This window comes from Oncorhynchus clarkii, chromosome 3, assembly GCF_045791955.1.
Source record: "Oncorhynchus clarkii lewisi isolate Uvic-CL-2024 chromosome 3, UVic_Ocla_1.0, whole genome shotgun sequence".
Lineage (NCBI taxonomy): Eukaryota > Metazoa > Chordata > Actinopteri > Salmoniformes > Salmonidae > Oncorhynchus > Oncorhynchus clarkii.
In genome coordinates, this window is record NC_092149.1 from 32,924,172 (window position 1) to 32,939,185 (window position 15,014).

Below are 15,014 nucleotides of genomic sequence, written 5' to 3' on the forward strand. Positions count from 1 at the left end.
TGAATGTCCTTGAGTGGCCCAGCCAGAGCCCGGACTTGAACCCGATCGAACAAGGCTGGAGAGACCAGAAAATCGCTGTGCAGCTCACCATCCAACCTTACAGCGCTTGAGAAGAATGGGAGATTCCCCAATTATAGGTGTGCCAAGCTTGTAATGTCATCCCAAGAAGACTTGAGGCTATAATCACTGCCAAAGGTGCTTCAACAAAGTACTGAGTAAATGGTTTGAATACTTATGTAAATGTGATTTTACCTGTTTATTTTCTTTGTCATTACAGGGTATTGTGTGTAGCTGGGGGGGGGGGGGGGGCAATTTAATCCATTTGAAGATACGTATGTAACAGTGGAAAAAGTCAAGGTCTGAATTCTTTCCGAATGCTCTGAATGACTAGTTAACTCTTGTAACAATAACAAAATGTCTAATTTAACACTAATTCCTAACCTCCCCCTCCCCCCCATGGGCACTTATGAAGATCTGAGAGGATTGTTGTATATGTGAAAATCAACAAGCAGACCAATAAATTCAGTACATGTAAAACTTGTTTTTTGAGGCGAGTCATTATTATGGGTATTCTTTTGTAATGGTCTCTTACACCCTCTACTGGTACAACTCGTATTGTGCAGAAATGGCATTGATGGGATGCTTGGCAGTACAGCAGTCTTTTCCTTCGGAATAATTGAAATATGTTGACACCAGAGTCGTTGATTGTCTGTGGTCCACGAAACAACGATGCATATCACAATTTTAATGACCAGTTGTTGATGGACATTATGCAGGTAAAATGCCTAGTTAAATAAGGGTTTTATATATATATATATATAAATGGGGACCTCCAGCCAAAGCCCATGACGACATCACCTATATCAGGTGTTACCGGAAGCGCAGGTAAGTTGTTGCAAAATGCCTGCCAAGTTTGCGCTACATTCAACTTTTTAGATTTGCTTTTCAAGTAGTGCCACTTCAGAGGTTTGCTTGGAAAAAGGAAGTTCCGCTTCAGGAAAAGCTAAGCGAGGTCTATAATTATCTCAAGTCATTTATCAGAATAGACCGTCATTTTCCCAAATGTGCAGTTGTGAGGATTTTACACGCCTTGGAATGTCCGGACTGTTTTAGAATTGCGTGAAAATATAAAAACAAAAGTATTTGAGAACTTCCACAATTTATGTATTTTAAGATGCTAGTGGAAACGTTGAGTTGAATAATTTTTCACGGCAGCGCTTTCAGTCCGTACGTAAGTTACTTCTAAACTTTATAAATACCATTGCATTCTATATAGGCCTACAGAGTAAAGCCGCTGTTATTATGGAAAATGTGCAGACCAACTTCTGTACTGAATGGGACATGATCATGTGTGTGGGTTAAGTTTACATAGGCTCATGGTTCATATATAAGTAAACTGAAAAAATCCAGGTAATCGAAAAGGGGTTTAGGGAAATTCACGTGTATTGCCCGCGCTTCTATTTATTTAATTCATATTGACCCTACAGTGGCAGACTCCAAAGTAGCCCAATATATCAGCCATTGATGTGTTTGGCCAGGGTTACCTAATGAGCCGTCCGAATTTATTTCCCCGCTTAAGTTTTCGGAGAAAATAAACATATATATATATTAGTAAAACATTTTTTGGGGGGAAAACCCAAGTATTCCCACACATATAGATGCATATGTGATTGTATCTCAATGTAATCAAGGTTTCAAATTGTTTTTGCCAAATTCTATATCTGTTTGGGATTCATGCGGTAAGTTTTCTGGCCCCCGAAAGCATCCGCTCTGTGTTGCGTAACTACTCTAATTGTCCCCAGAGACAACAATTTTACACGTCAAAGCCGAACTTTACATGTTTATCACAGTATCAAATACCTCACTAATGTGTCGTTAACCCTTTTATCTACTCAACCCGTAATTCAGAAGCCAATATCTCACCCTTAGTTTTGTTAATCTGACGTAAACCCAACCCATTTAACACAACATACACTCTAACAAATCAATTACGGTTCCTTTGAACGGCGAAACCCTTTAGTCCAAATAAATCCTCCGCCTATGGTGTAGTTTCCCAGACACCGATTAAGTCAAATCTAATCAGTGTCTAGGAAACCAGCCCTCATTGTATGTCTATCGACACATACTAAAAAGACATTGACATACTTTCATAGGGAATGCATGATCTAAAATGGAGAAATGTAGCATGTTCTTCCTGTCAATTCATTTGACTCATCCACTTTATTTGTCTAGGCTACAATCTGAGGAGTGATGGACAGAGACATTGAAGAGCAGGACCCCCTCGCTGTAGACCCTGTTGACCGAGATGGGAGACGGATGGGGGATACGGGAGGTGATGATGACGGGAATAGGAAGGTTGGATGCTGTGAGAGGTTCCATCGCTCCATCTCCAAGTGGATGCTTCCGGAAGAACTCCACGAACAGTACCTGGAGCGAGCCAACTGCTGCCCCCCTCCCATCTTCATCATCCTCATCAGCATCGGAGAGGTGAGGGTTGATACGCATCATACTAATGGCAGCACAGCACTGACAACAAGTAGTCTCTAATGCATCTGCATACGTTATGATGATTGTGTTGTTATACCTGGGTGAATTTAAAATTTTAGGAAATGCTCTGGACGTAGTATTTAAAGAGAGGGGTGCAGCTGATATTGTACCTCCACCATGGTTCATTTTAAAATAAATGCTGAAAATAAGGTCTGGGTAAACACAGGCTTAGGAGATCTTTTACGTTTTGCTCTATGAGATAATCTTTGTCCGCTAACGCCACTTTTGTCTGAATTTTGAAGCCTATAAAGCACAAAGGCTTTATAAGTAATAAAGGTCATGTTAACTGACTGATATCTCATTAGAACAAAAAGTATAAACTCTCCTAAGCCTGTGTTAACCTCCAACCTTATTTTCGATATTTATGTCCAAAACCCTATTCTTTCCCCATTAATTTTCCCCATAGGAATGGCTGAACAAACCAGAGGTAACAGATTTCTGTTTTTTAGGACTACAAGCTGGCGAGCTCTATTAAAATGGCTCAACATTGGTATTTGTGTATTCAAACACTGAGTTTGGATGCGGCTACGGTCTGAACTGTAGAGCTCTTGTACCTGACATTCCTCTCTCTCCTTCTGCTGTGGGAGGTCTCGGCCAGCTTCTCCATCTCAATGTCTGAATTCATCCAAGGTTCTTAGAGCACTCCATAGACCTATGCGTTGGCTCAATGAAAATAGAGTGAGCACAATTGACATTGGGACCAGGGTTTAAGGAATGTGTTTTTACAGTTTTTTTCGATTGCTAAACGACAGTGGGCACAACTGGAGTCACATGTGCAAAACTCTAACTACAGTCTGCACTACCAACAGTCACCTGAGCTAAACAGTTCACATCACCTGCAAAACTCATTCCAAGCAACACAACTCTTAACACATGGCTCAAAACACGCTCAGTGCAGCCAAACACTATGCACAACCCTCACTGAGATAACACACACTGTCACTCAGAACACACAGAGTAAAAACACTAGCATCAAACACCAATACAGAAAATACAAACTTTTCATCTTTACAGTTTGAACAATTTCAGGGACTTCATACAAAGTAATATTTTCTTCAAAGAAAAGAGTGACATTCTTTCACATGATTTATTATTTATTTTAGAACATAACAATTCTTTAAGGTAAATGAAATTTAGCAGTTTGCTTCAATAATTTACGGAATTACAGTAATGAGAAAAAAAAGGTAGAAACTAAAAGTACATACTGTAATTCGAACAAATAATTGAGGGGCTAATCCTGCCTCTCTCTAGCATCAGGCCACAGGTTTTCTTCAACATCACATCTAATGTTTTCTCTTGCCATGCACCTGGGGAAGAACCTTCTGGAGTGCCTTATCCATCCCTGGCAGTCCTCTGGACTCGTGTCCTCACATCCGGCACGCATGGCTTCCAAAAGAGACATTTGGTCATGTGGGTGGTGACCAAACACTTTCCACCTCCAGGCAGAGAAAAACTCCTCTATTGGGTTGAGGAAGGGTGAATATGCAGGCAGGTACAAAACCATAAATCTGTGATGTGCTGCAAACCAATCTGTGACAGCTGCAGAGTGGTGAAAAGCAACGTTATCGCAAACTATGACAAAAACTTGGGGGTTTCTTACTGGCTTCCCCTGTTCTGCTGGCACTAGCTGAGCATAGAGCTGTTCTAGGAAAGCTATAAGCCTTTCTGTGTTGTATGGGCCAATGAGTGGTGTGTTGAGAAGCAAACCATCATTGACCATTGCAGCACACGTGGTGATATTTCCCCCCCTTTGGCCTGGAACCTCCACAGTGGCCCTTTGACCTATAACATTCCTTCCTCTGCGCTGTGTTTTGGCAAGGTTAAATCCAGCTTCATCGATAAATACAAATGAATGTGGTCTTTCCAGTGCTTCCACCTCCATTACTCTCTGAAAAACAGTAAGTGCACAGTTTTACTGTAGAAATGCTAGTGTTTTTTTTACTGTAAATATTTTGTATAGCTGTGTACGTAACCTCAGATGTCTTACCTGGACATATTGGTATCTTTGCTCTTTTACCCGTTCACTGTTTCTCTCGAACGGTACAGTGTATAACTGTTTCATTGTAACTTGGTGTTTCTTTAGGACTCGAGCAATAGTTGTTGTGCTGACAGAATTAACATTTTCAAATATATCATTATCAGCCAGCACTCTATCTTGAATCTCCTGCAGTTTTATTGCATTGTCGACAACAACCATGTCAACAATAGCATTTTCCTGCGCATCTGAAAATATTTTTCCTCTTCCCCCTGTTGGGGGCAGCCTTTGGGTCCTGTTGTAAAAATATATTTTCGGGTCAAACTTACTGTAATAAATATCTGTGTAAATATTCTATAATTGCAATACAAAATAGATTCCTGTAATGTTTTCATTTACTGTATGGATGTAACTCTCACCTGTTTGCATGATGGAAAATTCGCATTACAGATGCCACTGTGGATCTTTGCAGATTGGGTTGCACACTCAACCCTGCCTCTCTCAATGAGAGACCATGGTTCACGACATGGTCTATAAGTGTAGCCCTTATTTCATCTGAAATAACAGCTCTTTGTCTTCTTTGTCTTCCTCCACGCACCCATCTTCCTTGTTCCATTTCCAAAATGAGTCTTTCTGAGCTCTACCTATATATACTGTAATATGTGTGTGTGTTCACTAACAAGTCTAAAACAAGACACCTGCTTAGCCTTTCAGCTGAAATTGCAATCAGCAGTGTTTGAAAGGCACAAGGCTGAAATCTATTCCGTTTTGAATGTGTGGTTCACAGTTTTGACAGCAGTGTGTTAGCATTTGAACAAAGTGCTGTAAATCCACAGTGTTGTGCAGGTTGTGGTTAAAGTCATGGGATAAGTGTGTAGAGTTTTGAAAACTGTGTTCAAGCAATGAAAAACGAACTAGAGTTTGGTCCACATGAACTGCTGCTGTGCAGACTGTAGTTTTGCACATGTGACTCCAGTTGTGTCCACTGTCGTTTAGCAATCAAAAAAAACTGTAATCATACACAACCGTACACTTTGTCCATGACATTTCACTGATATTGTAGTAGTATGGTGAGCTTGTTATGGCAGAATCCTTGAGATGTGGGTTTTTATGTTAAAGGTGAAGTGAGTGGAAAAATGTGCCTTGTCAATGCAGTTTTTTAAAGGGAATTTGTCTAGTGTTCTCTCTGCTCTTCTCATTAACTTTGTTTCCATTGTGTTTTATCAGTTTGAAACATGTTTGTATGCTGCTGTAATGGTCTGCTCTGCCCATACTGCAAACCCTTTATGAAAGGCTGACGAATGGCTACATTTTTAAAGCAACTGTTTTAGCCTTTCAGGACCCCTCCTGTCATTATGTAACTAGTCACTGATCTACCCTGTGTCTGTCTGGACAGTTAGCAGTGTTTATCTACTATGCGGTGTGGAAGCCCCAGAAGCAGTGGGTCACCCTGGGCGAGGGCATCTGGAACAGCCCTCTCTCCTACAAGTCTGACCGGCGGGAGGAGGCGTGGCGCTTCGTCTCCTACATGTTTGTCCACGCTGGGTAAGGGTCACCTCACCTCACACAGATGCCCAAGCCCACTGGAGATTCTCCATTGGCCAAACTTTTTAGTCAATCAAATTGATTTATAAAGCCCTTCTTGCATTAGCTGATGTCACAAAGTGCTGCACAGAAACCCAGCCTAAAATCCCAAACTGCAAGCAATGCAGGTGAAGAAGCACGGTGGCTAGGAAAAACTCCCTAGAAAGGCTAGAACCTAGGAAGAATCCTAGAGAGGAACCAGGCTATGAGGGGTGGCCAGTCCTCTTCTGGCTGTGCCAGGTGGAGATTAAAACAGAACATGGCCAAGATGTTCAAATGTTCATAGATGACCAGCAGGGTCAAATAATAATAATCACAGTGGTTGTCAAGGGTGCAACAGGTCAGCACCTCAGGAGTAAATGTCAATTGCCTTTTCATCATTCAGAGTATCTCTACCGCTCCTGCTGTCTCTAGAGAGTTAAAAACAGCAGGTCTGGGACAAGTAGCACGTCCGGTGAACAGGTCAGGGTTCCATAGCCGAAGGCAGGACAGTTGAAACTGGAGCAGCAGCACGACCAGGTGGACTGGGGACAGCAAAGAGTCATCAGGCCAGGTAGTCCTGAGGCATGGTCCTAGGGCTCAGGTCCTCCGAGAGAGAATTAGAGAGAGCGTACTTAAATTCACACAGGACACCGAATAAGAAAGGAGAAACACTCCAGATATAACAGACTGACCCTAGCCCCCTACACAAACTACTGCAGCATAAATATTGGATGCTGAGACAGGAGGTGTCGAGGGACACTGTGACCCCGTCCGACGATATCCGCGGACAGGGCCAAACAGGCAGGATATAACCCCACCCACTTTGCCAAAGCACAGCCCCCACACCACTAGAGGGATATCTTCAACCACCAACTTACCATCCTGAGACCAGGCTGAGTATAAAGATCTTCGCCACAAAGATCTTCGCCATTGCACAACCCAAGGGGGGAGGGGGCGCCAACCCGGATAGGAGGATCACGTCAGTGACTCAACCCACTCAAGTGACACACCCACACCCCTCCATGGAAGAGCACCAGTAAGCCAGTGACTCATCCCCTGTAATAGGTTTAGAGGCAGAGAATCCCAGTGAAGAGAGGGTAACCGGCCAGACAGAGACAGCAAGGGTGGTTTCTTGCTCCAGTGCCTTTCCGTTCACATTCACACTCCTGGGCCAGACTACACTCAATCATAATACCTACTGAGGAGATGAGTCTTCAATAAAGACTTAAAGGTTGAGACCGCGTCTGTGTCTCTCACATGGGTAGGCAGACCATTCCATAAAAATTGAGCTCTATAGGAGAAAGCCCTGCCTCCAGCTGTTTGCTTATGAATTCTAGGGACAGTAAGGAGGCCTGCATCTTGTGACCGTAGCTTACATGTAGGTACGGCAGGGTCAAATCAAAAAGATAGGTAGGAGAAAGCCCATGTAATGCTTTGTAGGTTAGCAGTAAAACCTTGTAATCAGCCCTTGCCTTAACAGGAAGCCAGTGTAGAGAGGCTAGCACTGGAGTAATATGATGATTTTTTTTGGTTCTAGTCAAGATTCTAGCAGCCGTGTTTAGCACTAACTGAAGATTATTTAGTGCTTTATCCAGGTAGCCGGAAAGTAGAGCATTGCAGTAGTCTAACCTAGAAGTGACAAAAGCCTGGATACATTTTTCTGCATCGTTTTTGGACCGAAAGTTTCTGATTTTTGCAATGTTACGTAGATGGAAAAAAGCTGTCCTTGAAACAGTCTTGATATGTTCATCAAAAGAGAGATCACGGTCCAGAGTAACTCAGAGGTCCTTCACAGTTTTATTTGAGATGACTGTACAACCATCAAGCTTAATTGTCAGATTCAACAGAAGAACTTTCTTTCTTGGGACCTAGAACAAGCATTTCTGTTTTGTCTGAGTTTAAAAGTAGAACATTTGCAGCCATCCACTTCCTTATGTCTGAAACACAGGCTTCCAGGGAGGACAATTTTGGGGCTTCACCATGTTTCATCGAAATGCACAGCTGTGTGTTATCCGCATTGCAGTGTAAGTTAAAATTATTTTTCTGAATGACATCACCAAGAGGTAAAATATATAGTGAAAACAATAGTGGTCCTAAAACGGAGCCTTGAGGAACACCGAAATTTACAGTTGATTTGTCGGAGGACAAACTATCCACAGAGACAAACTGATATCTTTCCCACAGAAAAGATCTAAACCAGGCCAGAACTTGTCCGTGTAGACCAATTTGGATTTCCAATCTCTCCAAAAGAATGTGGTGATCGACGGTATCAAAAGCAGCACTGAGGTCTTGGAGCATGAGGACAGATGCAGAGCCTCGGTCTGACGCCAATAAAAAATAATTTACCACATTCACAAGTGCAGTCTCAGTGCTATGAGGGGGTCTAAAACCAGACTGAAGCATTTTGTATACATTGTTTGTCTTCAGGAAGGCAGTAAGTTGCAGTGCAACAGCTTTTTCATGTTTTTTTTGAGAAGAATGGAAGATTCGATATAGGCCGATTAGTTTTTAATATTTTCTGGGTCAACTAATTATGTGACTTCTGAAGGTAAGTTGCTAAATTATATTAGGAGATACAATGATACAAACCCCCAAGAAATCAATTTTAATTCCATGTTATAAGGCAATAAAATAGACAAATTGCAAAGGGGGTGAATCCTTTTGCAAGCCACTGTACTTCTGGTGCATGACCTGTACTGTATTTGAATGGGCTTCAAGCTTATTTGATCAAATTCATGAAAATGTGGTAATTTAAGATATGTACAATTATATTCTTATTCATGGCTTAATTTACTTCAACCTGATGCCTTTTAATTAAGGTTTTGGATTGCATTTTTTCTCATATTTGGAAACCTTTATAAAAGGCATTGGGTAAAGGTTAATACAGTAAATCTACTAATATAATTTAGCAACTTAAAAGGACCCCATTTTCATGAATTTGACGACATTAGCTTGATGTCCATTCAAAATCGTTGCCCTTGAGTTGAATATGTTAGCTAGTTAGCTTGCCAGTGGGCTAAATTATGCTGTGGAATTTACCACATAAGGAGTTTTTACCAGAAATAATTTGAGTATCTTCTCAGGTAAAATAATATTTTTAGGATGTGTTGAAATGTACTTTGCTTGCAAACATGGGAACAGGACGGGACCAAAGTTGTGGAAAGCTGAACTTTATCCATATACTCCACGATATCGCGTCAATTTCGACCAATAAAAGCTGACTATAGCTTCTAGCCCCTGCTGGATTGGCTGTTGATGCTTGCTTTCTAGTTTTTCTAGCAGCCACATGAGGGCGACGCTAGCGTGGCTATCTGATTTAACGCTGATAGTGGAAATCCGCCTTGAGGCTATTAGCTACTACTAGCTTGAAAATATTGAATGCTAGAATGCACAGTTGTTTTCACTTTGGTTGGCAAGTTTACCAGCTGACACTAATGCTTCTGATATAATTTCTGTGGCTTCAATGATTTATGAACTTCTCTGACACTGGCCCCAGTGTACAAGTATCCTGGGGCAAAGAGGCTACTATTGTCGAAATAGTATCTAACTAGCTTGGATTTTAGCTAGTGTGTGTGTGCGCGTGCGTACTTCATAGATTGCAAGAGCCCCTTTGCAATGACCAAGCTACCCCAGTGAAAAATTCCTGGCGCCACCAATGTACTCCCAAGTCCCAACTCCCATGTCTCCATCTCCCCTCTGTCATCCTCCCCCACAGCGTGGAGCACATCCTGGGCAACCTGGTGATGCAGCTACTGCTGGGCATCCCGCTGGAGCTGGTCCACAAAGGCTTTGAAGTGGGCATGGTCTACATGGCAGGCGTCCTAGCAGGTGGGCATCCACATACACCCCCCTTTCCATTGACGTACAGTCAATTAGACACAGTTGTCTTCAAAGGTTTGTTATGACTGAATAAAGTTGCTTTTTAAGTTGACTCTGTTTTGGTTAGTGACATGAATAGTATAGCATTAGATTGGTTAACCGACACAATGTGCGCAACAGGTTGCCTTAGTTAATATTAGCTCGCTTGTTTACATACCACCTCCGGATTTTTCCTGATCATGACTGCACAATGCTAGCAACTCACAGCCACAGAGCTGTGTAGATGGTATTCACGTTTCACACTTAAGTCTGAAATTCTTTCGCTTCTCAAAAGTTAGTTTTCCTGTTTGGGTTTCATAGCTGAAATGTCTGTAAAGCTATAGATGACCTTCTCATGCATGTTTTCTTCAGGCTCCCTGGCCAGCTCCATATTTGATCCTCTCAGTGCTCTGGTAGGGGCCTCTGGGGGGGTATATGCCCTCATAGGGGGATACTTCATGAATGCTGTTGTGGTGAGTTCTGGCTAACTGCTGATTCTACTATTTTAGCAGATTGTTTTTCTCTCTCTCATTATTTCCTTTTTCCTTCCTCTTGTGTTACACCCTGGCCTACAGAACTTCAGAGAGATGATTCCTGTCCTTGGAGTGTTTCGTATTGGAGTGATTGTAATTATTGGTAGGTCTCTTCTCAGATCCACTCTTCTTGTTTGCCCACCAGTGCCTCAAGGTTTACTGTTCCAGCAGCGCCCACGCCTCTGTGGTCGTATTTCAGTAGCTAAACGTTCAATGTTTTCTTTCTCAAGTCGGGACAGATGTCGGATTCGCCCTTTACAGAAGGTTTCTTACTCACGACGTTGGCTTGAAGGTAAGACATTTTTTTTCTTTTTCGCATGCCCTTTCTCTTCTTAAAATGCTTGGCATTGAAATATTTCCCACAAACAGATAAGTATTGTTTCAGCAGAGAGCAATGCTTTTTTTTAGAACAGTCTTTAGTTCACAGCTGGAGAGGCTCTTATGCGAAGTCCAACCTTAGACCAATATAACTGTGAATAGATCTGGCTTTTATCAGTGTATGCAAATAGAAAACTAGAGACAAAACAGTACCACCCAGCTGCATTATACAGGTTACAGTTACACAGGACTGACTAATATCTAAACCAGATTGCCCTCTACACACACTGTGTTACACACACAACCTGTCTGTTCCCCCTGAATTATTGCACCCAAACCATTCCTGTCACTAAAACTGAGTGTGATCCTTGATTCTGTTCTCTCTGCTTTAGAAGCTGAGAGCATGATAAGGGTTGCAGCTGTTTGTCTTTCCAGCAGCCTAACTGACTGGCCTATAGACTACTAATCTATCACCTGCTTCCCCTCTCTCATCTTGCATTTATTTCCTGTTTTCTTGGTCTTTGTGAGAAGTGCAGTTCCACATTCACTGGCTGCTTTCAAACTGGTCCTGCTAGTTTTACTGGCTGTCCACCCTTTGCATACTAACCACAGTGACAGGGCAGAGGGCACAGTGACAGGGCAGAGGGCACAGTGACAGGGCAGAGGGCACAGTGACAGGGCAGAGGGCAGAGGGTAAGGCTGCAGCACAGCATGTCTTTGTTGGTTTGAAGGGAAAACGCGACTGAAATGAGACTCCACCCTGGTCTCCCTCAGGTCTCGTTTGTGGCGCACATCGGAGGAGGGGTGGCTGGGATGACCATTGGCTACGTGTTCTTCAGCGCCTACAACCAGAAGCTCCTGAAGGACCCGCGTTTCTGGCTCTGCATAGTCGGCTATGTAGTCTTCCTCTTGTTCGCTGTGCTCTTCAACATCTTCCTTTCCCCTGCATAATTCCACACTACACGAATGAATGCGTTTTGAATAACGGAAATAGGGCATTTCAGGGACTTGGAAGGTTATCCAAAAAATGTAAATCTCTACTGCAGGAGAGAAGAGATTTAAATGGAAAGAGGGACCCCCTGTTGCTGAAGTGTAGTATTACACACAGCACAAATTCTCTTTGTTACATGTTTTTTTTAGTGATGTTGATAATGATCTCTAGGTTTTGTACTGAACTCAATATATCTGTTTGTTGGTGTTACAGGTCTTTTTTTCATGATGTTTGTCCTGATTGGTCAGTGAGGTAGGACATTATTTCCCCAAGCAGGTCCTTTCCTCCAAGTTTTAGATTGGCCTACAAGTGTGTATTTTCAAGCCATCAGGAGCAGTGTGACATCTGTTGGTGACTGGAGTGTCAATTCATAAACAAGCCATGACAATGGCCCAATGCCAGGTTATTGTTTCACTTCCCTGTTGACAGGATGAGACGCTGTCTGCCAATAGTACATATCAATGTAAATCTGCTCACACATCCTTGGCTAAGACTCTTTCAATGATAATTTATTGAACACATCTTTTTAATTTGTTTTCCTCTTTAGCTTTTTCTACTTGCCAGCAGTTTGTAATTTGTCTGTTAGTCCTTTGGGTGTTTTTAGGATGTTTGTGTACAGTGGAACAGTAGAGGGCAGCACTTTCCATTGTATATTAGGCATTTTCTATATCATTTCAATTGTACCAGTGTGTATTAGTCTACATAACATTTTTAGTAAAATGAAAAGGCCTCAACTTAAGGCCATCTGGGTGGCACATTTTTATTGAAGATATCTTCAAATGTTTTTCCTAAACTTATTTGTGGTGATATTTGTTAGTTGGTATCTGAAACCAAATGGTGGTTCAAAAAATCTCTTAAGAAACCAATACATACTTTAGGTATTTATGTAATTACAACTTTACCATGTACTTTCCAAGTAAATCGTAGGTAAAAAGCATAACATTCCAAATGTAAATTACTTGTTTTTTATTTGAAGCTTTTTTTTTCTGCTTTTAAAAAAAAAATCACCAGACTTGATACTGTATCTTCATCACTTTTACATTAAATAAATATTTGACATACATTTCCAAAATCCCTTCAGATCATGTGTGTTGACAAAGCCACGCATAATCCAATCTCTGAAAATTATTAGATTGAGTTTTTGTTGTTTAAACTCTATTTGGTGTTATATGACTAATATGTTAATCTTGGCAAAACAATTTTAATTCATCTGGCCTTCAGCAAGCCAGACATGGGGGTTAGTGAATGGGTATGGAGCAGGATATTTGCTTGGCTGATGTCTGACCTGAACCAGGGTGCCATGCAGCCTCGCTTCTATGGCTCTCATTAGCCGACAGTGGCTTCAAAAAAAAAAAGACAATTGATCGTACCCCAATGACAGCCACCACTCACGCCAGTTTATGTGGAACATTCCATAGATCCAGACTCGGAACATCAATACAGTGCCATTTATTTCATTGTGTGCTAGTTAGTGCTTGTTTGCTTTGTGGACACTTAAGCTATTGGGTAAGAGGGGTAATGAACTTCAGAAAGTACTGATTAATTAGTAATGGCCAAGTTGTCATTGCAAATAAATATTACATTCACCAAACTGATTGAATCTAGGCTAAATAAAATCCTTAAGCAAGGTTCACCTAATGTGAACCCCTGACTATAAATGTGTTTGAATCAGACTAATTTGGAAAGTGACTCAATCCCCCTAGTGTTGCCAAATGATTAGACTTGTATTCTAAAGAGAGACCATTTCAGGGCAGTACACAGTGTTCTCAGGTGAATGGTATAGTCCGTCTATATTGGGTACCAGACTGTTCAATCCCAAACAATGTTAGCTCCTGTATTAAAGTAGAGTAAAGCAGAACCAGACTGGCACACCGTCTAACCCAGCAATAATCCACCTGGGATTTGGGGTTAAGGTTTCGTACTGAGAACCAATATTTCCACATTTTCCCTTAGTTAGAGAATGACAATCTGGTTTACTCATCGTGGGGAGATACTAGTAGAAAATAATTGAATTTGGGTCAGTAGGTAAATGTAATTGATTATTCTGCCAAATTTAACATGAATGAGTGGCAGGTGCTTTGGAAAGCTAGAAAGTGTTTGAGAGAGACATTAGGGATAGCATTTGAAAGAATGTCTGTGTTCGAGTACTCTGATAAATGATTTTGAGTACGCCATATTAGTTTTAAGTTAAACAAGTTTGAAGAGGGAAAAATCCTGTATGCTATTGGTTGTTCCAATTACTGGTTGTTCTGAAAACAAAACATAATGTATTTTCACTGCACTTGATACACCACAAACTATAAACAGAGTTTGAAATTGTGGCAGTGCGCATACATTTAACCTGCTAAATATACTGAACAAAAATGGGAGGCAGGCCCACCCACTGAGGAGCCAGGACCTGCCAATCAGAATGGGTTTTTCCCCACAAACGGGCTTTATTACAAATGTAAATACTCCTCAGTTTCATCAGCTTTCTGGGTGGCTGGTATCAGACAATCCCTTAGGTGAAGAAGCCGGATGGGGGATCCTAGGCTGGCCTGGTTACAAGTGGTCTGCGGTTGTGAGGCTGGTTGGACGTAATACCAAATTCTCTATAAATTCTCTAAATTCTCTAAGGCGGCTTATTTTAGGGAAATGAACATCAAATTCTCTGGCAACAGCTCTGGTGGACAGTCCTGCTGTCAGCATGCCAAAACTTTTTAAAACGTTATGTCGATATAAGGACTCGTTTTACTGTGGATATACCTTTGAACCTGTTTCCTCCAGCATCTTCACAAGGGCCTTTGCTGTTGTTCTATGATTTATTTGCACTTTTCATACCAAAGTATGTTCATATCTAGGAGACAGAACACGTCTCCTTCCTGAGTGGTATGATGGCTGCGTGGTCCCATGGTGTTTATACTTGCGTACTATTGTTTGTACAGATGAACGTGGTACCTTCATGCCTTTGGAAATTGCTCCCAATGATGAACCAGACTTCTGGAGGTTTACAATGTTTTTTCTAAGGTCTTGGCTGATTTCTTTGATTTTCCCATAATGTCAAGCAAAGAGGCACTGAGTTTGAAGGTAGGCCTTGAAATACATCCACAGGTACACCTCAAATTCACTCAAATGATCTCAATTAGCCTATCAGAAGCTTCTAAAGCCATTACATAATTTTCTGGAATTTTTCAAGCTGTTTAAAGGCACAGTCAATTTAGTTTATGTAAACTTCTGACCCACTGGA

At 41.6% G+C, this 15,014-nt stretch overlaps 1 protein-coding gene across 3 annotated transcripts; it reads left to right on the top strand.

Annotated features, from left to right (window-relative positions):
* Window positions 1–876: 876 nt before the first annotated feature.
* Window positions 877–12,860, top strand: LOC139405925 (rhomboid, veinlet-like 2 (Drosophila)). Of its 3 annotated transcripts, none has more exons than XM_071148375.1 (8): window positions 877–1,231; window positions 2,233–2,487; window positions 5,919–6,067; window positions 9,804–9,916; window positions 10,319–10,419; window positions 10,522–10,582; window positions 10,710–10,771; window positions 11,572–12,860. In XM_071148375.1, the coding sequence occupies exons 2-8, from the start codon at window positions 2,251–2,253 to the stop codon at window positions 11,746–11,748; spliced, it is 900 nt and encodes a 299-aa protein (XP_071004476.1). In that variant the 5' UTR covers window positions 877–1,231; window positions 2,233–2,250; the 3' UTR covers window positions 11,749–12,860. The 3 variants fall into 3 exon arrangements, with proteins under 3 accessions (XP_071004476.1, XP_071004478.1, XP_071004477.1); XM_071148377.1 differs by having other exon boundaries at window positions 914–1,012; XM_071148376.1 differs by having other exon boundaries at window positions 1,040–1,227.
* Window positions 12,861–15,014: the final 2,154 nt, after the last annotated feature.

Excerpts from the sequence above, each read along its gene's own strand:
- LOC139405925 (XM_071148375.1), top strand. The coding sequence starts at position 2,251 with ATGGACAGAGACATTGAAGAGCAGGACCCCCTCGCTGTAGACCCTGTT. Across the intron at positions 2,488-5,918 it reads TCCTCATCAGCATCGGAGAG|TTAGCAGTGTTTATCTACTA; the intron begins GTGAGGGTTGAT and ends CTGTCTGGACAG. Across the intron at positions 10,420-10,521 it reads ACTTCATGAATGCTGTTGTG|AACTTCAGAGAGATGATTCC; the intron begins GTGAGTTCTGGC and ends CCTGGCCTACAG.